The sequence below is a fragment of the Nematostella vectensis genome, chromosome 15 (assembly GCF_932526225.1).
Source record: "Nematostella vectensis chromosome 15, jaNemVect1.1, whole genome shotgun sequence".
Taxonomy (NCBI): domain Eukaryota; kingdom Metazoa; phylum Cnidaria; class Anthozoa; order Actiniaria; family Edwardsiidae; genus Nematostella; species Nematostella vectensis.
Genome location: NC_064048.1, coordinates 8,768,505 through 8,791,990, shown reverse-complemented (window position 1 = coordinate 8,791,990; position 23,486 = coordinate 8,768,505). Strand labels below are relative to the sequence as shown.

Here is a 23,486-nt window from a genome sequence, read left to right as displayed (position 1 = left end):
CAGTGAAGGTCACAATTGACCACTTGTCAAAATCTTTGGCATCTTTATGCAGACAGTCTGATAACCAGTTCCTTATCAATTCATATTAAAATTGCTCTTTTTTTGCGGAGAGCCCAATGCTTATGATTTTTTCTAAGACGACTACGAATTAATTTATGCATATAATATGCACAGAAAAGACTACACATTTTCAAATTTTATTGATTTATGTGGTTTTTTTTTTGTTTGCACATAGTGGTAGTAGTTCCGTAGCAGCGGTTATAGTTCCGTATCACTCAAAAACTAGTCGTCTGGTACGAGTATTTTTATATTTGAGAATCAATAATATATAGAAATAGGCATTGCCTAAAAGCGGAGCTCCAAGAGACCAAATCTTTGCTTATATTATTATTATTTCTGTTTTGACGACGTCAACGATTTCACAGATCACGCGACCAACTTGTTATACCCCTTCCCCCCACATCTACATGACATAATAAGTCCAGTTGTAATACGATGTTTCGGCGTCAGGGTAGCTTTAATTTATTGATGTCATCGATAACGTTACGTGACCATCTCATTGCACCCCACTTGAAACATACATCACACTTACCGAGTTTTGTTGTCACACGATGTTTCTTTAATGAAAGATAAATATGTTTTATTTGATGACGTCAGCATATTTTTGCTTCTAGTGACGTCATTGATGACGTCACTAGATACAATCACGTGACTATATTGGTGCACCCCCTTGACACCTTCATGACACATACCAAGATTGGTTGTTATATGATGTTTTGTTCATGAGATATGGATATTTTTGTTCTTAATGAAATCGGAATAGTTTTGCTTTTAGTGACGTCCTCAATGACGTCACAAATCACGTGACCATTTTGGAGCACCCCCTTGACACCAACATGACATCTACCTGCATCTACCGAATTTGGTTGTGAACAATGTTTCTTTCAAGAGATATGAATATTTTTGCTTTCACGTTTTTTGCTTCAAGTTACGTCATCGATGACGTCACACAACTCGTATATTATATATATAAATATTGTTGCATTCCCCTTGACACCTACATCACACCTGACGAGTTTGGTTGCCATATGATGATGTTTCCTTTAGTGAAATATAAATACATTTTTTTTATTTTGATGACGTCAGCATATTTTTGCTTCAAGTGACTTCATCGATGACGTCACCAATCACGTGACCACAGTTTTGCACTTCCCTTGACACATACATGACACCTGCCAAGTGTGGTTGTTATACGATTCTTTTAAGGGACAGACGGACGGACATCGCGTCACAAAAACTCGAGTGGATGGGTTACCAATATATGTTAAAATATTCGCTCACGCGGCGCTTCATAACTGAATTACATATCTCATCCCTTCCTTTATGTTCAAAATTAATGTATAAAAATGGTTTTAACTTCGCAATGCAGCAGGTTAACAAACCAACATCGTCAATGGGCTTTTGCTCGCGTGTCGCTAACAAATCCATTATTACAAGAAACATAACGGTCTGATATAATTCTTCCAAAATAAATGCCACAACCCAGGCCCGTACCCAGGAGTTTTCTTTGGGGGTTACCTGTTACCTGTCCTCCTCGTGCCGTGTGGCACATAGGGCCTTCACAGTGCTTTTCCACTTTTCCCTGTCTGCTGCTTTTGAACGCACCTCGTCCCTCGTCCCTCGTGCCTTTTTGCAGTGTCTCCACCGGACGTTTTTTGTCGGATTTGGCTACAGAGTGATCTAGCTTATGCTTTATAGTTTGACGTTGTGGTGGTGGTGGGGAGAAGGGTGCGTTCGCACCCCCGGCACCCCCCTTCCCTGCGTATGGGCCTGCAAAATGCCGTTTTTATCTACAAGAACAAAATGTAAATGCTATTACTGCCAATGCGTTGTTGTAGTTCTTTTAAGTGTTCTGCAATAAAAATTCCATATCCCTTTGTAAGTTAGCCAGCTAACGATTTAACTATGGTTAATCTTGGCCGTGTTATTTAATCATCCTAGCATTTTGATATATCAATCACAGTTTCAGTAATTATTTTAATATAGAATAATATTTTATCAAGCGCTAACTAATATCAAGGAAGGTTGTCCTAAAAATGAGGTTCTTTATTCAGCCGAATGACTGTTCCAAAAGGCCCACATAATAAAAATTAACCGTTTAGAATTAATATTACTGGGAATAAAATTTTTAATAAAATGACCTAATAAACGCCCCCTAGCTAAAGAACACCTCTGACTTAATGACGCCCCAATCTCGCTTAATCAACACTGGTAAGCGAGTAGCGTTTTGTTCAATGTCAAGTCCAAAATGAGGGTACCGCTCTCTAACCTTCTTAATCTCATTGCTTAGGATGTCTGCAATTTTCTTTTGTTTTCTTCTCGCAGTGTAGCATCCAGGAACAAATCATTGCATCCGTCGCACGGTAAACGCTTGCTTCGCATGCTATAATCTAAAATGATCCCGGCTGAGACTAGAACCCTACTGCACTTGGGCAGGACCGTAGCCATCATGAGGCAAGTGAGGCACTCGCTTCGGTAAAATTTTGATGTTTAGTGTTTCACAATTAAAAAGTATGAGATAAACACCTGCTTTGGTTGGATTTATCATCCAGTGGCTAACTTTGCTTCGGTAAAATTTTGATTCTGATTCGCCTTCTATCTAATGAACGCCCCCCTTCGGACCATCGAAATTTAATAAACAGGTCATTTACGGTACTTTCTGAACAAACCATTGAATGAAATAAGCCGGATTTATATCTCAGGAAAGGTTAATAGTTTATCACTTTGGTAGTTTTGGATTGTTCAAATCTACAATATTCGAGGCAAAAAGATAAAAACAAATGCTGAGTGATACGGAACTATGACTGCTACAGAACTGGTTATCGTAATAGACATATGCATATGTCAGTCTAATGACAATATAAAATTTTGAAAATTAACAAAAATACAGTGTACGGTGTAAGTGATGTCTTAGGACATTTTGATAATGTAAACAGCAATGGAACAGAGCATTCTATGAGGCCTTGTGTTATCCCTTTAAGTCACATGATTAAACTTTTTTTTAAACTTTGAAAAAGGTTGAGTTTATCCAAAACGTAGTAGTAATAGACCCAATCGGAGACGAAAAATTATTGCGTTTTCATTTCAAATCTCCAAATGTAAAAGAGTAATGTTATTGAAAAACAGCATTTATGCACTCTTAAAACTCCGTCTTTCTAAAAGAGAAAAAGCTTAAAAAAGGATCCAACATAACATTTGTTATTTAGCGAACGCAGCGAATGTCCAACCATTTTGCCAAAATCTTAGGCGACTTAGTCCATCACCTAAGAGCCCAAAATTCGGTCCGAGTTACTCATTTTACGAAAACTAGCAGGCTTAGGCTCAATAAAAGCTTGTTTATTCAGGTTTCAAAAAAATATATTGGCTGCCATCTGTAATGTAGCTTTCAGGTAGAAAATCGAATTTGAAGTGACCTTTGTCAATGTCGCACCCGCCGCCATTTGCAGAATGCTTTCCATACAGCCCGTTTAAGAAAATTGAATGATACCACCTAATTTCCCTTGAAATGCCGATATTTTTCATCAATGGTAGAAATACAAATTCCACATTATACTCCTATTGACTTTTCGAAGTTTTACAAAGAGTTTTAGTTGAGTCGGTTTTTATGTTCGGTGGCGTGTTTGCATCAGTGTGCGCTAAAAATTTCAATTTCTGTATCTAGCGCTTTTCTATTATATTTCTATTATAAATTGTCAATTCGGGATCAATTGCCTCTGCACAGTGCGACGCAAAAAGTATCACACGGTATTGTCGTGACTTTCTGGGTGGCAAATTCAAGCCATTTACATCAGTAACACCATTGCTTGAAAGTAAATTTGTAAACACTAAAGATTCTTCAAGATTTGTCACGCAACTTCTTAAACATAGAATAATCCCAGCATTTTCCGTCCAGCGGTGTTGATATTCCAATTTTATCTTTCTCATTTTCATTCAGAAATGATATATAAGACGAAATCGTGAGTCTCCAATGAGCTATTTACACCCGCCATCCGGCTCGAAGGACCAATCTGATAAGATGCGGAACAACGATTTCTATAAGAATTCCGTTAAGATTGTAGGCTCAAATAGGTATGTATAGTATAACGACGCAAAAAGTGCAGACCTGATGAAGCCGGTTTATAACGTGGTATATTTTTGAGCCGCAGGGTTATCGAGTTTAAAATTATGAGAAGGGCTATTTTAGATGAGGCTGCGAGAATGGGCGTGTCCCAATCGCAATACAACTTCATGCGAGTGTAGTGTTTAACAAGTAAATTGTGTATTTGTCTACCTCGTGAACATTAAAAGCAACTTTCTGAACTCGAGTGAGACCCAACTCAGTTTGTTAAGCTGCTCCATAACGGTGGAAACTAGCACCATTTATTACCCGCGGTCCAGCCGCCTGAAAAGAAAGACCTTCAGTCAACAAGTACAAACCTCCAGCACTTGGCATCTTTGTGACGATTCTATTGTCAGGTCAGTGAATGTGGGGAGGGGCGTGTCGGAAAAAAACGAGACTCCAAATCTTTATAGAGCAAGATGTTATGTACGCCGTTTCTAACGGTGGGGAGGGGCGTGTCGGAAAAAAACGGGACTCCAAATCTTTATAGAGCAAGATGTTATGTACGCCGTTTCTAACGGTGCTATCAACCTTCCTAAAGACATGCTGCTTCGGCAGTTATCAAGGTTTTTTGTAACGACACAGACACTGAAAGCAGACAGATCATACAGGACGATGAACCCGACCCTGATACACTAGCTAAACGCACATGCAGGCGTGCCTGGTAACAAGACATATACCACAATACCACGGTGGAAGAAGGGTAGGGTCAGAAGTGCAAGACATATATCTCACATTCTTATACGCATAAAGGTAATCAAAAATAAAATAGGGTAAATATAAAACCATAATACAGGTGAGGACAGGTGTCTGTACGTTACCATAAAGATCCAGGTTGCTGGAAAATACCAGGTGTGTATCCAAGATTTGCAGAGGGGGGAGGGGGATGCGCAGTCTTAGGTATCAAATGGAAAAGGATAGTATTTGCGCGAAGATCACTTAAAAAGAAATAACTCATTTTGTTGACAGCCAAGATGGGCAGAGGGTGCGCGCGCACCCTGCACGACGAAGAGGCTTGTAGGGATATGAGGGAGAGGCTTGTATGGATATGAGGGATAGGCTTGTAGGGATATGAGGGAGAGGCTTGTAGGGATATGAGGGAGAGGCTTGTAGGGATACGAGGGACAGGCTTGTAGGAATATGAGGGAGAGGCTTGTAGGGATATGAGGGAGATGCTTGTAGGGAATCGAGGGAGAGGCTTGTAGGGATACGAGGGAGAGGCTTGTAGGGATATGAGGGAGAGGCTTGTAGAGATATGAGGGAGAGGCTTGTATGGGTATGAGGGAGAGGCTTGTAGGGATATGAGGGAGAGGCTTGTAGGAATATGAGGGAGAGGCTTGTAGGGATATGAGGGAGAGGCTTGTAGGGAATCGAGGCAGAGGCTTGTAGGAATATGAGGGAGAGGCTTGTATGGATATGAGGGAGATGCTTGTAGGGAATCGAGGGAGAGGCTTGTAGAAATATGAGGGAGAGGCTTGTAGGGATATGAGGGAGAGGCTTGTAGGGATATGAGGGAGAGGCTTGTAGGGATATGAGGGAAAGGCTTGTAGGAATACAAGGGAGAGGCTTGTAGGGAAACAAGGGAGAGGCTTGTAGGGATACGAGGGAGAGGCTTGTATGGATACGAGGGAGAGGCTTGTATGGATACGAGGGAGAGGCCTATAAGGATACAAGGGAGAGGCTTGTAGGGATACAAGGGAGAGGCTTGTAGGGATACGAGGGAGAGGCTTGTATGGATATGAGGGACAGGCTTGTAGGGATACGAGGGAGAGGCTTGTAGGTGCACGAGGGAGAGGCTTGTAGCGATACGAGGAACAGGCCTATAAGGATACGAGGGAGAGGCTTGTAGGGATACGAGGGAAAGGCTTGTAGGGATATGAGGGAGAGGCTTGTAGGGATATGAGGGAGAGGCTTGTAGGGATATGAGGGAGAGGCTTGTAGGGATACAAGGGAGAGGCTTGTAGGGATACGAGGGAGAAGCTTGTATGGATACGAGGGAGAGGCTTGTAGGGATACAAGGGAGAGGCTTGTAGGGATACAAGGGAGAGGCTTGTAGGGATACGAGGGAGAGGCTTGTAGGGATACAAGGGAGAGGCTTGTAGGGATACGAGGTAGAGGCTTGTAGGGATATGAGGGAGAGGCTTGTAGGGATATGAGAGAGAGGCTTGTAGGGATACAAGGGAGAGGCTTGTAGGGATACGAGGGAGAAGCTTGTATGGATACGAGGGAGAGGCCTATAAGGATACAAGGGAGAGGCTTGTAGGGATACAAGGGGGAGGCTTGTAGGGATACGAGGGAGAGGCTTGTATGGATACGAGGGAGAGGCTTGTAGGGATACGAGGGAGAGGCTTGTATGGATACGAGGGAGAGGCCTATAAGGATACAAGGGAGAGGCTTGTAGGGATACAAGGGAGAGGCTTGTAGGGAATCGAGGGAGAGGCTTGTAGGAATATGAGGGAGAGGCTTGTATGGATATGAGGGAGATGCTTGTAGGGAATCGAGGGAGAGGCTTGTAGAAATATGAGGGAGAGGCTTGTAGGGATATGAGGGAGAGGCTTGTAGGGATATGAGGGAGAGGCTTGTAGGGATATGAGGGAAAGGCTTGTAGGAATACGAGGGAGAGGCTTGTAGGGAAACAAGGGAGAGGCTTGTAGGGATACGAGGGAGAGGCTTGTATGGATACGAGGGAGAGGCTTGTATGGATACGAGGGAGAGGCTTGTAGGGATACAAGGGAGAGGCTTGTGTAGATACTAGGGAGAGGCCTATAAGGATAAAGGGAGAGGCTTGTATGGGTACGAGGAACAGGCCTATAGGGATACAAGGGAGAGGCTTGTAGGGATACGAGGGAGAGACTTGTAAAGATACAAGGGAGAGGCTTGTAGGGATACGAGGGACAGGCTTGTAAGGATACAAGGGAAAGGCTTGTAGGGATACGAGAAGAGGCTTGTAAAGATACAAGGGAGGGGTTTGTAGGGATACAAGGGAGGGACTTGTAAGGACACGAGGGAGAGGCTTGTAAGGATACAATAATTTCAATAGTAATAAGAGATAACAGATTTAATTAGAATAAGAGATAACAGATAACTTACCTCCGAAAACTGATAGTTCTGAATTTTAGACCGTATAAAAGTATGAAATCCGTATCGAATGCGCCGGTGACAGCCTCGCAGGCTTTTCACCTGGTGGGGAGGGTAATAATAGTTTACTTTGCTCCCAGTTCAGCCGAGCTACGAACAAGCTTCAAAACCAGTGCCTGGGCTACCTGTGCCTGAATTAAGTACAGAACGAGAATTTAAAGGGATAATCTTATGTCTTTTAAAATTTAATCTAGTTCGTTTGCTTAAACCGGTTTTGTGTGCTTCAAAACATGTTCACACTTCAACTGATAACGCTTGCAACTGTTCGATTTCCTTTTTATCATTATCTTTTAACTTAAATCCGAAAATAAACTACAGCTGGGTTGAGAAAAGTCACGATTTACAATTTCACTGTGATAAACCTTCCCCTCGCCGCCTTTTCAATGACAAATATGCTAAGCATATTCGTTAACCGGGGATCCATCAGTTTAAAACAAAGAATACAAATCAAGGATGTGAACCGACAGATCGCAGAAGCAACAAATCGAATAACTTACGTTTTTTGTGGTAAATAAAACGGCGTCTACGGTTGAAGTAATGTTCGTTTAATACCCTTTTTATTTCTCAAAATTAGAAAAAAAAAGGCTTTAATGGACAGCTTTGCCAGAACTTGTTATATTGGGAAACAAAGTCAAATTAAAATGGAACAAGGAAAATTGGTCTTTTTCACAAAATGTTAATAGTTCAGTTGAAAATGTTTTATTGAAAACAAAAACAAAATGTTAATCTGTTTAATAGAAAAACGACTATCGAACCAAGCAAGGTTTTTGTCAAAAAAGTATTCAACGCGGAATTTTTATGCAAATCCGCATAACTACATAGCCGTAAAAACTGCCTTATTTCGACGCTTGCTAAATTCGTTCCGTTTAAGTCACATCACCTACATCGAGTACATGAAATTATTCGAAATCAATGTCAGTCTTTAATATCCGTCCCGGGGCGAAAATGTAATAAGCACTTCTCAATACCGAACTCTGCAATTTGGTGTAATGCGTGCAAAATGAATTGTGTTTTAATAATATAACGCGCGAAAAATAATCAAAATAAAATATCATGACTTTTAATCAAGGTGGGACGTGCCTCAAATGTCTTTTTGGGGGCGATTTTGCTGAGATAATATTTTCTATTTGGAAATTAGCAGGGGCCTTAACTATATATATACTCGACACGGACGTGCTTTAACGCCTAAGGTTATAGGAATCACTAAAAGCTCAAACGTGTTGTTGTGTTGTACATGGCTCAAGGCAATTCCGCAAAAATATGTGATAAAACTTTTGACTTCTATCACCCATAAACATTATAATAATTTTCCTGAAAACGAGAAAATTCGCAAGAGTCTTCTAAAGGTAAGCGAGATATAATAACAAAATGTTAGTCTTCCCAAAAAAGGAAATGAAGTTTTCGTAAGTTTCTCGAGTGTATCGAGTGGGTCACGGAATGGTTCTTGACAAACACTTGAACAGCAAGAAAAAAATCAGGAAATTCGCCTTGAATTTGCGACCCAATCCGTAATCAAGTCGCTTGCGAGAATTCCACCTAATATCTAGCAAATTAGAAATTCGGGGATAATCCAGGGACCTTTCTTATCTCACTTGTTTGAAGTTGAGCGATGATTTATTTGCGTAACAAATGGCGAAGCCGGATCTGTGGTTTTATGTTGTCTTCAGGATTACGAAAGACAAGGCCCATCTGCAAAGTTTACACGCAGACAGCGCGGGTGACTTTGTCCCGGGCCTGATCTAAAAACTTTTCAGGATTCGTTGATTGAATGGGAGTGCTTCTTTGACTTAAAAGGCAAGTGCCATTTCAAACTCGTACTAGCACACTCTCGATTGCTTAGTCGCCGCCTTCATATAATCCCCTCTTATCGTAGGAACACTTTTCGAGGGAGAGTGCTTTGTTTCTGACGAGTGAGAGCAGTATGTAAATCAATCGCTGACAGATAGCGCTTATTGTTTTGTAGCGGGAAAATCTAAGACTTTTTTCTATTAGATCAGCTGGCTTTTTTGCTTTCATTTCGAGAAAAGAGCGGGGGTTTTCAGTGGAAATTGACAAAGCACTCAAGTATGCAATATACACCGATTTCAAAAAACGTTGTCGTTGTGCAAACGGCAAATTGCGAGTTGACAAATGAAGCCGACAGGACCATTGGATCCCAACATATTTGATCCATATTCAGAAAAATATAAATAAAAGATTATCCATTAAAAGTAAAATATATGGTTCTGTCATCGCTAAGGTTTTTCAACCATCATTTTTTACAAATAATTACTACCCATAAGCACCTTTCGGTCGTAGAGAACTGCCATTGTTTTGTTCATTTGGCAATTGTCATTCGCCATTTGCACTGACAACCATATTTGAAATAGGTGTATGTGCAATCCTAAACACACAAGGAGAGTTCGGGCTTTTACCGATATTTTATCTAATGTTATTCTTTCCGTGCATTCAGCAGATATTTTCTAAATATTCGACAGCTGTAAAGTAGAAAGCATACTGGGGAAAGCTCATTACACATAACTTGCTTTTTTTAACTTCTCATCAGGCAACAGCGGGAGCGATTTGCCAAGGACTTTCGAAAATTTGCGTTAACGACGCATCTCTGCAGTAAGAAGATAAGTATTCAGGGATGTATGAGATATGACAGTGTAGAAGTAGCTGACAGGACGGTGAACGCACTTTAAAGAAAAGTAAACGAATGTTTAAAAATTTGAATAGGCCGACAGAAAAAGACGTTTCATTCAGTGAACTTCGTTTTACACCCGCTCATCTAAAGAGCATCCAAGTTATCTCTTCATAGAAAATATACTGAAGAATCACCAATTCCTGCTATCTCCTTTAATGAGAGATTGAACTTTAGAGCCCGTTCCAGACCTCCACAAAATGTACATTACCATCACCAGCATATTCGTGTGTGTACTCTCTGTGGTTGCCATAGTAACAAATTCAATTGTGCTTCTTGTGGTATGGACACACCAGCGCATGCGCACATACACTAATGGCTATGTCGCTTCCTTGGCGACCAGTGACGTCATGATGGCAATGGCTCTGATCCTCCAGTATGTCCATATCCTGAATTCTCCACCTGTCATTAACGTAATATACTCCGTCGTCTTCTTAAGCTCTCTGACGAACCTTTGCGCGATAACACTGGATAGGTATTTCGCATTGACCAGTCCGCTGCACTACAGGCATTCGATATCCCAGAGTTTCCCGCTCTCGCTACTGTCCATCTGGGTTATTCCGGTTTTCTTCGCCACGTTGCCGTTCTGCTGGGATGCTAACATCAAGTTGACCATACACAAAGTGTACTTGGGCATCGTAGAAAGCTGCATTATAGTGATCTTCGTCATTATTTTCGCAGCATACATACGCGTCACCATAAGCGTTAGAAAGACGCGAATCAACAAAACCTCCAATTCAAAAAAGCGCAAATGCGACTTGCGTCGCGCGTCGACGATTGAGAAACTCGCGCGTTTATTCGTGTTTCATGCGTCGGTGTTCCTCTTTAGCTGGGGCCCAATAATATTTACCACGGGGGCAGGGATGGTAGGGAGACTTGACTTGATCCCCAATGCCTTGTACCACGCCTCCCCACTTAGTATCACTCTTGGTCTGATTGCTAACCCTGTGGTTTATGGACTGATGAAACCTGACTTCCAGGAGGTATTGCAAAGGCTAAGAAAGAAAAAAGGATCCACTTCTGGCAAAAGGCTACATTTGTTGACAAGTTCCATTGGAACCCGTGGTACAACAAATGGTCAGACATTTGTTTGAGAAAGTGGAATAACAGGAAGCGCCCAAGGCGAGCTAACGAACTTTCAAACTCAGAGTTTTTTTAGTGTGAAAATTTGCAAACGATTCAAGAACTGTTCGTTCGACAGGCCGTGTGATATCTCTGAACAGGAAGCACTTATATTGAGCGGACGCCAGCCAGCGGAAATCTACATTGAGATTCACGCACTGATGTTATGTAATTCCACCTTGGGTTCAAGAGAATTGCGTGACAAAGGCCAGAACAACAAGGGAAACACGTGACAAAGGTCAGAACGACAAGGGTAATGCGTGACAAATGTTCGAACGTCTAGGTCATTTTGTGAAAAAGGTCAGAACGACAAGGATGTTGCGTGACAAAGGTCAGAACGACAAGGGTAATGCGTTTCAAAGGTCAGTCGACAAGGATGTTGCATGACAAATGTCAGAATGACAGAGATGTTGCGTGACAAAGGTCAGAACGACAAGGATGTTGCATGACAAAGGTCAAAACGACAAGGGTAATGCGCGACAAAGGTCAGAACGACAAGGATGTTGCGTGACAAACGTCAGAATGACAGGGATGTTGCATGACAAAAGTCAGAACGACAAGGATGTTGCATGACAAAGGTCAGAAAGACAAGGGCATTGCGTGACAAATATCAGAACGATAAGGAAATTGCGTGACAAATGTCAGAACAACTAAAACAGCTTTTTTTCGCTAGCTCGAAATCTTTATTTTTCTTTTTATTTCGTTGCCTTCCCGTCAGATATATGAAATAAAGGTAAAAAGGCATTTCTAGAAATTTGTCATGTTTTATTGCATACTTGTACATACCTATATCAAATTAAGTTGCACCCGAGATACAAGTATCGTAGCCCGTAGTAGTTTATGGGTAACGTATAATTAGTTGAATCTAGCTTTTGAAAGTCGTGATAACGTTTAGAGGAACACAAATATAAAACTAGGTTTGTTTTTTTTTAGTTGCGCTATTTGCTTACCAATTTGATTACCATTAAGCATTTCGGGCTACGACACATGTATTCTCCGAGTACAAACTTATTTGAAATTTGTATAGTTGAATCACGGGCTATAGGATAACTTTACTCAAAAATTATGTCTAATGGCTTTGTTAGTTTTGAATAAAGCAAGCATTCCTACCTAAACTGGTTGTATTCCCTACGCGTTACCTCGTACCACTTTCAAATGCCATCCCTGTGGGGAAGAAAAAAATCGCGCCGCTGGGGGTCGAGTTACTCATTTACCAGGCGGCTGCGGTTACAAAACGTGTCGTTCGAAAGTGAGACAAGTTAAGACTTATACCTTCATTTATCACTATTTTCAGGAACTCTGTAATATTTTTCAAGCAATTTCCTGGGTTTATCGGAAACCCTCTTACGAAGCCATATAAACACTGAATTTCATCTCTTTTATCATACAGTAAAAAAAATTGCTTATAATGTACTTGGGTTGCCTATGGCTTGACTCTGATCTGACTTCGTGAAACACGTTTATTTTTGTTGCATTCCTTTGTATTATGTCCTTCGGTTGTGATTTTTCTTTGTAATTGGTCATGACTTGATATTAAGATATCCTAAGGTTGTTTCTGTTATACCTTTTTCTAACCTCCGAAACAGGCTCTCAAAAACGCCCTGGAAAATCTTCCGGAAAAGCCGTTCTATCAGACGTAGCGCTCGGCCAAAAATAGTGGGATTGGGCCGAGAAGGGAACAGGAGCTCAGCTCCGAAATCTGCCCGCTATCGCCTCCGTTTGTCCGTCCGGCGTTTTCATATTTTAACCACCTAGGGCTTGTTTAACAGGCTAATCTTTTCGCGTATCTCGAATGCAAAAAGCTTCTTCAAAGGAGACTGTGTTGTACAAGGGTAAACCACAAGGAAAAAGTCACGCACGCCCCCTTGAAAGACAGGATGGTTTAATGTGGGTTTAAACACTTGAGATAAACATATTATTAAAGTAAATATGGCATGTTATTAGCAACAAGTCAGATGGCAATCTTATCCCTAACCTCTACCCCACCGCATTGGCAATCTCAAGGCCAACCCGATCAGATGGTCAATTTGAAGTGCTTAAAGCCAGTCGATCCGATTTGAGTGACGCGTGGTTTTGTAGGCTATGAAAACCCCATGCATGTGAATTAAATCCGTTTGAATTATGCTGAAATTTAATCCATCCTACAATAAAATCGACTCGATTATATTCCTACGATATCAAACAACGCTGGGTATGTTATATTTTTCAAAATGATGCGAGTTCTAAACATTCAAAACAAAAACAAAATAACAGTGTCACGCAAGTCGGATTCATGGACTTTAAGTTTTATGGGCCACCCGTTGTTGTTATCAAGAATTGTACGCCTTTATATATGCCATTTTTATTTGCTTGCATTTTTATTGTATTGTTTTGTTTGTCGCAAAGACCAGGGGATCGTTCCTTAAAAAACCCGGTTATAAACGAGTATTTATACTGATGTTGAGAGCCAGATTATCGTTCTTAGGAAAACAAGTTCGGTAATATAATACGGCAAATGCTGGCGCACGACTTTAGACTTAAAGAACACAAACTGCCAGAACCTTGGCCTTAAGCCTTGGGGGTTGAATGAAAAGGAGAAAATTGGCTTGATCTTCACTGAATGAGAACTGCGGGTTCATTCGACAGTGACGGACATCTTGATTGAACAAATCGATCATGATCAGATCAAGGTAGTTTATTAACATTCCGCATATTTAAACTAAGAGTCGAGAGCCCACCATCGCGGGTGCGTCGAGTCGCGGCTGGTATCCCTCATTTGGAGTTTTTCGGAAATGTTTTCGCACCAGTGCACTCACCATCACCCGCGCCACAGGATTCCCATTATTAAAAAAAACAGAATTAGAATATTCACGTTCACTCTCCGAATGAGCAACGTGTTTTGTTAGCTAAGCGGAGCTGAGGACCCTTCTGAACAAAAAAAAGTGAGATGTCTATGGGTTAAATCGAGAATAACCAAATCGCCCCATAGGTAGCTTGCTAAGAGCAGTTTCATGGTTGAAAGTCTATGAAAGTTTGTGGTAAATATTGTTTTCTTGCTGTTGTAGAATCAAATCAAAAAAGTAAAGGTGGTTCATCAATCCTTTAGAGACCAATGACTTTCATATTTCTTGGGGACGAACGATTAGATATTTGGAAAAGATGCTTGGCAACTTTTTCACGAAAGAATGTTTTTTCGGCTTAAAGTTTTGCTTTTTTTTAGTGCAGGATTGACTTGATAAACTTGTCACGCGGTCTTTAGAGACCAATGACTTTCATATTTTTGGGGGACGAACGATTAGATATTTGGAAAAGATGCTTGGCATTTTTTTCACGAAAAAATGTTTTTTCGGCTTAATGTTTTGCTTTTTTTTTAGTGCAGGATTGTGGACTTGATAAACTTGTCACGCATAAAGTTCGAAACTGAAAATTATTTTTTCTTTCAGGTTTTATCAATAAATAAATCTCAAGTCACAAAATCACAGGACCGGAAAATAATCCCGACCGCTACTTTGCAAAATTAATCACACTGACGTGCTTTCTTCTTAGCAAGAAAAAACTTATTTTTCCCCTTTACTGATGATATCTGTTCTGTTTAGTGTCGGTTGTTTGTGTGACTCGATTTGCTGCATCATTTGAGCATTGGAATTTTTTTAACCCAAAATGATGTGAAATTACACTGTAATTGCTGGTAATTTTACTTTGTTAATATTAACAGTTATTTTGAAATGAAAAATTATGCTTTTTTCCCCGTTATTCAGTTGGGAATTTGCCCGAGAGCCTGAGCTACAATTGACTATGCAGTAGCTCCTATGTGATAGCCTAAACGCATATTTTTAATCCAACAGACGACAATCACGTGACTTTTTGAATAGCAAACTCATGCCAAAAGATACGCAGAAACGGCTGTAGTCGTCAAGCCAGAGAGCGATAAAAATATATTTTAATGTAAAAAAGCCCTTTCGACATGGCAGATTCGGCAAATTCGTAAAAGTTGAAAACATCAGTTGCTCTTTTGTTGCTATTATTTTGGCGGGAAAACCCTGGGAGCGCGCGCGAGTTTATCACTTAAGAGGTCACGTGATTTCTTAGCGCCAATAAACTCATACATTTTTATTATTATTTTTGTCTCTATTATATACATTTTTGGCTGAATGAAATATCACAACTATCGCATAAATACGTAAATACGAAATATATACGAAAAATATTCCATGCATTCGTTCGAGGAATATGTTTCCGGAATTTTTCCTGCTAGGTTTTATAACGGTTTTTCATACTTTCATATTGGACGTGTGATTATGAAAGTGACATCTTCTAGGATTTTCTATTCTTGAATTGTGTAAAACCCCCACACTAAGTTTATTTGATAAGCATTATAAAGCATTGTATTTACAAGCTCAGATTTAACATTTAACTGTATAAGTACACCAAGTGTTACATTAAATATTTGACATCTGATAAAATGTGTAACATGTGTAGTAGCAGTGGTGTGTTGGTAGGCAACCAGCACGAGTCACACTCATGGTGTTCTTTTGTTCTTGCGCCTTAAGCGCGGCTGGCGAAGGGAAGTAATGAAAGGAAGTGTTTCTAAGCGTCATATATCTTGGCGTCTTATAAATTGCTAAAGCACCCCGCGTAATTTGATGATGAGGATCTAGCTGGTTCTAATAACTAGAATTTCTCCTGAGTCATTACCGTCTGTAGAATATAAGGGCACATATGAAATATTCATTAGAAAATTTACGCTTCTAAATGCTCGTAATCATATCCTTTTCATCTACTACTAAATTATGCTCTTTACATTTACTGGTGCATCACCTCAACCACTACTTTATCAGCATCCACCTCCCCTTTCTCTATACTTACCTTTCAAGGTTTATTACAGGTATCAAACGTTTTATAGAATACAAAATTTCCCCCCGCCCCCTTACATGTTGCTGGATACACCCCCTGTACAATGAGACCATTTAAATCAATTTAATTCTTTATTCCAAACAGCTGAGTACGCTCAGAATTGATGGCAGGCTACGTATTGAAAAAGGGGTGATTTATATGAAGCAATAAGTTTCGATTGCAATTAAATTTGTTAAAATTTGATGATCCTTCGGCGAGGAAATAAAAAAATGGTGTGTGTGTGTATAAAAGAACACGGCAGACCACAAAGAAATATTTTGTCTTTATTACTTGTAAAACCTTATTAGTTCGATTCAAGGGTGGGGCAGGCAAAGAATTAAAAGCACGTCGATCCGACTTGTTTGACGGGTTGTTTTGTAGGCTATGAAACCCTATGAAAATGAGATATTCATATCAGTAGTGAATTAAATCTTGAATTAATCCATTCCACATCTCAAACGAATCAATTCTATAGTATCAAATGATGAAGGGAAACTGTATCTTTTGAAAATAATTAGAGTTTTGAATATTCAAAACACAACAACCTTGTAAGTCAGATCGACGGACTTTAAATGGTCTTGGTATAATCATATTGATTGTGGGCAATTTTTTTCCCGATATAAGTCGGGTATTGTGGAGTTCGAGTTATCAGGGTTCTTTCGAGCTCAAAGTTCGCAAGGCTAGAGAACACTTGGGTAGAATGCCCGGATTAATGAGGGATCAGGTTGTCCGAGTTCGAGTAATCAAGGGTTCTCTTGTTTAGCAGGCAGATGGCGATTAAGGACGATCTTATGCAACGCGGAAATAAAAAAAAAGACCATTACCTCGAGTTTGCTTTTAGTACTATTTACATTTAACGTGTTTATTAAGTGATGTCTCGTCGCCAAATCACTGTGAATGTTTTCTTTTCAAATACTGAAAAGTAAAAAAGTTTTTTTATTACATTGCTTATGTCATCTGGCAATATAACTTGAAGAAATAAAAAAATCAGAATTTCAAAGCGCTTTAATTTCTTTAGCTGACACATAATAACACTCTACTTTAGTATTTTGCCGGTAATTGACAAAAGCGGAATCAAATAGGTCAACCTTTCAAACCTATTTTGGCTCAACAAGACACATAATGCGATTTCAAAATCGGAGAAAATCTTATATTTGCATTAGGGCGTTTTAAATGTTAGGTTTCCTTTAATGTAACATAAACACTTAATTCATCACTACACCATTGCTTGACATTTCTCAACACCAAGTTCAAAAATTAAATGTGCATTTTAAAACACTAAAAAATAAAAGGGTCCTTTTTGTATTATATCAAAGGAACTAAATGCTCAAAGACACAAATCGTGCCCCTGAGAATATGTTCCGTGTAAATGTAATTAATGGATAGCTCTTGAGAGAGAGCGAAAAAAAATATTACAAAAAAGAATAAACAAAGCTTTGGGGCGCGACTGCCCGAGAAAAATACAATTATAGCTGCTAAAAACATGGTTCTCAGACCTTTTTTTATGATAAAAACTCGTCTGCTTTTTTTCACTCAAGCGCGGCGGCTATTTCATCATATGTTGAAAGTTTCCCCCGTAATGACTTTGTAACCTTAGGCAAGAATTTAACGCAGATTCGACCGTTTCGCCTCTGTTGCCTACCGTGCCCAGTATTTATTTCAACTGACGGAATCTTTTAATGTGCCGTGTCTTAAGAAGTACACAAAAAATATGTGGTTTGTTAAAATGATTACTTATTGGAACTTTGACTGCAATCCTCTGATTGTGGTCAACGGACCTAGATTGTTCATCGATATCATCTTAGAAAATTTCGCAAGACTAAGCGCTATTAAAAAAGGGTGTATCATCTAGGTAAGATGTTCCGATGCGTAGGGATCCAATTAAATGAAGCATCGATCAAAGTGATGTTGAAAATGGTTTAAGAATGCAATAAAGCAATGGGACACCCAATCAACAGCGTTCAAACATCTCGTTAGAAACCGACGAGATATCGCTATGATCTCGAAAACAAAAATCATGTAGTTGACATGAAGACGGAACTTAAAACTTCATCTAGCACATTGGAAAGGACATAGATGGATTAGTGGCTCAGAATACAAATCAAGGTAAGTCATTGGCATTTCGTAGAAAAAACAATATGATTTGTTACAGGTTTAGGGATGTTAAATATATCTTCCGAAGCCAGAAACAGCTATAATTATTGCCTTGAACACTGGTTCAACTTGAAACCTCTGTGATTTTGGAGAAGCCCAAGGCAATAAGGTGTCGAGGATGATATTCAAATCACAAGTGCTGTTCATAACTCATCATGTGCATTTTTATTTATTTTTATTTTTAAAACGTGTCCATGTGGGAGAAAAGCGCCGGGAAAACAACCCTATTATCCATTTCTTTTTAGATAAGTTCTGGTTGATAGGCTTTAGCAGCTTCCTATGTTGGTCTAAATATTTGGCTCTAGTATTTCAAGAAACCCCACCACTGATTCGTGATTCACCAATCCTAGCCATTTTCCCGCCTGAACTGCAAGTTGCGCTGGATTTATTGCAGAGGTCACGGCGGCCAACTCGATTAAAATTCAGTGGTTTAAAAACTGTACATGAATTGAAATTGTTTGTAAAAAAAACTCAATCACCATTGTCTTAGTCTGGGTATGGTAAATTGTCTTGCAGAGAGAAAAGAGCAATTTACAATACACGAACGATGGCTTGACGACCTGGTTCGAAGGTAAGCTGTTTGCACAGATTTAACCACATTACCAGCACTAAGAGACCATCCTACGACCTTTTTTTTTAGGAAAATTGGATTATAAATCAGACAATATATATCACCGCTCCAGGACATTTTCTAAAGATAAATACGTAAATAAGTCTATCTATTTTTTGAATATTTTGTCCTCTTTTTGCCCCCCCTCAGGTATACTAATACTTTTTACGTTTTTGTGTCGTTTTAGAATAGAGTAACATTTTGCTGTTTGATAATGTTAATTGTAGTTGAGCCAGTTACTTAAAGGAAAACATTTTGAGGGATTCTATTCTGTCGTTTTTTTATTATTGAGCTTATAGTGATTGAGTGTATTTACACTGCACACATTAACCTGTTCAATATAGCTAACGTTATTTAAAAACTTGGTGAATATTTACAGTTTTCGTTAGATTAACAGAGACGGGCTCATGTTTATCTAACAAAATAAACACATTATCGCCAATTATTAAGATTCCCTGCTAGTGTTGACGGTAAATCTCAGAAATTACACTGTCGCAAACGGACGTGATATAAATACGAAAAATAAGGTCACTGCGTGATCATTTAGCATGCCTGTGGGAACGTCGTTTTGGTGAAATCGTGTATTGTCTCTGCAAATAGTGTTGTGGTTTCTGAAAAAAACAAACTTTACTTTTCAAGAAAATCTAATCTTACTTTTGTAAACACCCTTTAAATGCCGTGTAATTGGTTTGCTTTTTGTATAGGAAAGGTTAACCGCAAACCGCACAAGAGGTAAAACAAGAGATTGAAACAAAATGCCCGACAAAAGATAATATCTTGTAACGATATCATTTATCAACAAGTGTGAGAATATGTAAGAAGTCTATGGTTTTGTAAAACAGAAACGTGACATTGTACAAGATCGCAAAAAAGGTAAGTAAATCAAAAATTTACTCGGTGTTTTTATTGATATGTATTATTGTTTGTAGTTGTGTCAAATGGAGATCATGGCCAATGCTTGGATATAAGTTGCTCATGAAAATGTTCTCTGTCTTTAGTGTATAAGATGGATCCATGGCAAAAATAATAATAATTAGCAAAGCAATTTGAAAATAAGCAAATCCACGTAAAACAAGATAAAAAATGTGTATTTTATGTAGAAAAATACGAAAGTAGCATCTTATTTATTGAAAACAGAAGAACCCGTTTAATTGAACTTATATAACTCGAATAACCCGTTGAAAGATTATCTGCCAGTCGCCATTTTTCTCGTCGTGAGTTTGGTAAGTTTAAGTATTAAAAGTTTTTATATGGTAATGTCGGCATTTTGTTAACTAATTCCTTTTCTAATATTGAATGGAAATAATAAAAAAGGTAAAATTGACAAGGGGCTCTTTTAACTACAGTTTAGAATTTGACCTTTAGATCTAATAGTTAGTTAGCTTGGGCAACTCGAAGCATTTTTATGTTTCCATTCGCCAAATGTTTCCTCTGAATTCGAACTTTTCTCCTTATTTGTGACACGTTGATTGACTTTCCCTTTGATTCCTTTTTCGGTTGTTTATGATTCTTGAATGATTTTCAGCGTACATACATAGATAACAATACAAAGTTCATGGTTTCTAGGAGAGTTTTGGCAGCTTTTATAATACTCTTTTTATCGTTAATCCAAACCTCCACAAAGTCAGACAGATTTTTGTCTCCCTTCAGTGGTCAGACTTAGGTCCCTTATCCCATGCAGAGCTTATATGCTAAAAACGTGTATTTTATTTTATTTTTTTATTTTAATATTTTTTTTGCAGAAATCGTATCAAGTTCGTTTTGATCATCAATTACCAAGGTTAAGAAAATAAAGACCAGAAAAAAGAAGATGAAAAAACAGATGAGAAACATCAAGAAAAGAGAACACCCACTGAGAAATGGCGATAGTGGCGATCTAACAAGCGATTGATTGTATCGTTCTAAACAAAACTGTACACAAACGAAGAAATAGATTATATCTTGAAAATCCGACTGGAGAATTAACATTACTCAAAGTCTACGCACACCAACGTGAGCCAATACACGTACAAACTCCTCAGAGACGAATACCGTATAGTAAACAGGTCAGATAAACGCCTTAGCGTTAGGCCTTGCGGTTCAACTGGAGGACGAAAAGGTGGTAAATTTAAGTTCAATTGAGCAAATGTGCAGCTAAATTTAGCATAGCATTTGCGGCGTCTATGAGATAGATCTAAAAGCACTCTATTTCCGTAACATTCAGGTAAAGCAATTTTGGTAAATTAAAGGTGCGGTCAGGACTGGAAGACATCCGTCTCGCACACTGTAATCCTGTAATCCCGTGTGTATGTGTGTTTAGTAGAGGACATCTTTGGATCACTTCGAGGTCGACATTATGCGAAGAAGCTCGAACTGGAGATAAAGTGACGAGATAGACAGAGGAAATATGCGGTGGAAATAAAGAAAATAAAGAAAAGTGGGTCATTTGAAAGAAAAGTAAAACAAAGAAACAAGCAAGGAGGGAAATAGAGGTTAAATAACCCGAGACACTAAAGGAAAAAAGAGGGAAAGAGAGAGAAGAAAAGAAGAAACATGTTGGAGGTTGCTCGGATCAGAAAAGGCTAAGAAAAAGGCGTAAGAAATATCGGTTCAATATTGCACCTTAAACGCCAGGGAGAGGCTAAGACATTAGTCTTGTTGTTATTAAGGTTCACTCCTGAAAGGTATCCTAGTCACCAAGCCGGTATCAACATTACAGTTGGTTGCACGTACGAAGAGCTCATTTGCTATAAATCCGCAGCAAATATCATAGACTAAATAGCTAATTCGCTATACGTCCGCAGCAAATACCATAGACTAAAAAGCAAAGTAGTCACAAGTTGCGATTTCATTTGCGGAATCAAATAAATTCATCAAAGAGAAATAAGGAAAAGGACAAAATACAAAAATTAAATAAATAGCAAGTGCTTAACGGTAGAGACAAGAATCTGTAGTGCATCATCGCGCTGTTTGGTGTTTACAAGCGATTTAAGATAAACCTTGAATATATTGTGCATAAAGGAAATTCGTCTGCTAAAGCCCTATATTTAAAAGCATTGTAAAAAAAGGAGGGATACTAGCGATAACCTAAAACGCAATGCATGCCGGCCGCTCACGTGCAGGAGAGCAAATGACATTAGAACGCTACAACTAAGAGAAGCAAAACGAGACCAGAAGGAACGTCTCTTAAGCCAAAAGCAATCTGCGTGTGCTGATATTTACCACAAGAGCTCGTGCCAACACAAGAATTTTAATCAAGACAGTTCGTAGAAAGCCAAACCAAGCCTTAGAATCTGAGGGAAGCTTCTCGTCCATTTAAACACATTTTGCGTGGATTTTGCGTATTCGCTTACGAAAGAGAAACCACGGGAACGTTAGGAAAACGCTTTACACGCAGCCGACTCCGTTCCTTTTTTTAATTCCACATTCTTATCATACAGACTCCTGTTCGTGGTAACTGCGAAACAAACCATTCCGCACGTGTATGAGTCGTGCCCGAGGCGAAGACTTTAAACACAAGAGGTGCTTTATAAGAAACATTAAAACGCTAAAATTGTAAGCACGGCAATGCAAATGTCACTACACGGATACGAAAACGAGCAATACCTGTTCACGCATCACGCTTAGTAAAGCATTCGCCTTAAAATTGGAATCTTAGGAGATATCAACAGACAAACCCTAGACCGTTCTTGTCGGAGGGCAGGAATTCAAAGTACCAGGAAAATCAAAATGTATTATTCAGAAAAGTGAATAACAAACAACCGGGAAACCATTACACAGCAAGTCCGAAGGATAGAAAAGAGTGAAATAACAAACAATAGCTGCAACAATAAGCAGGATTAGTCGAAGGACGTTCCAAATACGTGGCAAAGAATTTTAAGATAAAGGTATTGAAGTTTTGACAATAAGAGTAGGTCCGAACGGTTGAAGAGAAAAAGGAAAACAGTACTCAAGTTTCACATACGGGACTTTCATGCAGACTTCGCGGTGCATCATGGATATTCTTCTCATCACGCTATCAGTACTCGTTGTCTCATTGAACGTCAGTGTATGTTGCATGGTGCTGTTCCTCAAGAGGCTGCGAACATTTACGAATTATTTCGTGGCATCACTTGCAGTTTCCGACATTTTGATTGGCGGGGTGCTTTTGCCGCTGAACTTCTCCGGTATCCCCGGGTACCCTGTGTCCGGGTATATCATATCAATCGTCCTGGTCTCGGGTGTCGCAAATCTGTGCGCGGTCACGTGGGACAGGTACCTAGCTATTTTGAGCCCGCTGTGCTACACGGAGCGACTCAGAAACAGTTATAAACCGGTTTTGGTGATCACGTGGGTGTTTGCGATACTTTACTCACTATTACCGCTGGCCTGGGATGCGAACGTAGCTTCCATCTATCACAAATGCTACCTGGCGTTTTCGATGTCTGTGTGTGTCATCGCACCCTATGTCTTTATCGTCTTGGCTTATATTCGCATCTTCCAGCGTCTAAGAAAACACATGAGTCAACTGAAGATGTTTAACATTTCTAAGCAAACACGTGACGGGGCAAGGAGAGCTTCAATAGAGGGAAAGACGATCAACGTGTTTCTTCTTGTGGTGTCTATTTTCATCCTCAGTTGGGCACCTATCATATACATGACCATCACAGAGTACATCGCGAGTAGGCCCGATCTCATCCCTCATCAGCTACCATTTGCCTCGCTCATCATCGTTGCTTTCGCAAGCATGATCAACCCTTTCTTATACGCTTTCATGAAAAGAGACTTCA

The 23,486-nt window shown here is 39.5% G+C and overlaps 2 protein-coding genes and 1 non-coding gene across 10 annotated transcripts in view; 2 read left to right on the top strand and 1 right to left on the bottom strand.

The window, feature by feature from the left end:
* Nucleotides 1-1,636: 1,636 nt before the first annotated feature.
* Nucleotides 1,637-23,486, bottom strand: part of LOC5512455 (2-oxoglutarate-Fe(II) type oxidoreductase ppzD) — a 28,286-nt gene continuing 6,436 nt past the window's right edge. For 2 of the 8 annotated variants that reach the window (XM_048722909.1, XM_048722907.1), the window contains one exon: nt 1,637-1,850. In XM_048722909.1, the coding sequence (XP_048578866.1) occupies nt 1,746-1,850 (105 nt within the window). In that variant the 3' untranslated portion in view covers nt 1,637-1,745. Of the gene's footprint in view, nt 1,851-14,454; nt 15,780-16,242; nt 16,367-16,809; nt 16,890-20,233; nt 23,204-23,486 lie in introns of those variants that run through there. The other 6 variants (XM_048722911.1, XM_048722906.1, XM_048722910.1 and 3 more) reach the window with 4 other exon arrangements.
* LOC5512454 (histamine H2 receptor) lies at nt 8,436-12,217 on the top strand. Its single transcript, XM_032381826.2, has 2 exons — nt 8,436-8,643; nt 9,843-12,217. The coding sequence occupies exon 2, from the start codon at nt 10,181-10,183 to the stop codon at nt 11,072-11,074; it is 894 nt and encodes a 297-aa protein (XP_032237717.1). The 5' UTR covers nt 8,436-8,643; nt 9,843-10,180; the 3' UTR covers nt 11,075-12,217.
* LOC5512480 lies at nt 17,360-19,476 on the top strand. Its single transcript, XR_007306787.1, has 3 exons — nt 17,360-18,080; nt 18,645-18,699; nt 19,443-19,476. It is a non-coding gene; the product is annotated as an uncharacterized LOC5512480 (transcript).

What these genes read in the sequence shown, in the direction of transcription:
- LOC5512454 (XM_032381826.2), top strand. Translation starts at nt 10,181, where the DNA reads ATGTACATTACCATCACCAGCATATTCGTGTGTGTACTCTCTGTGGTT.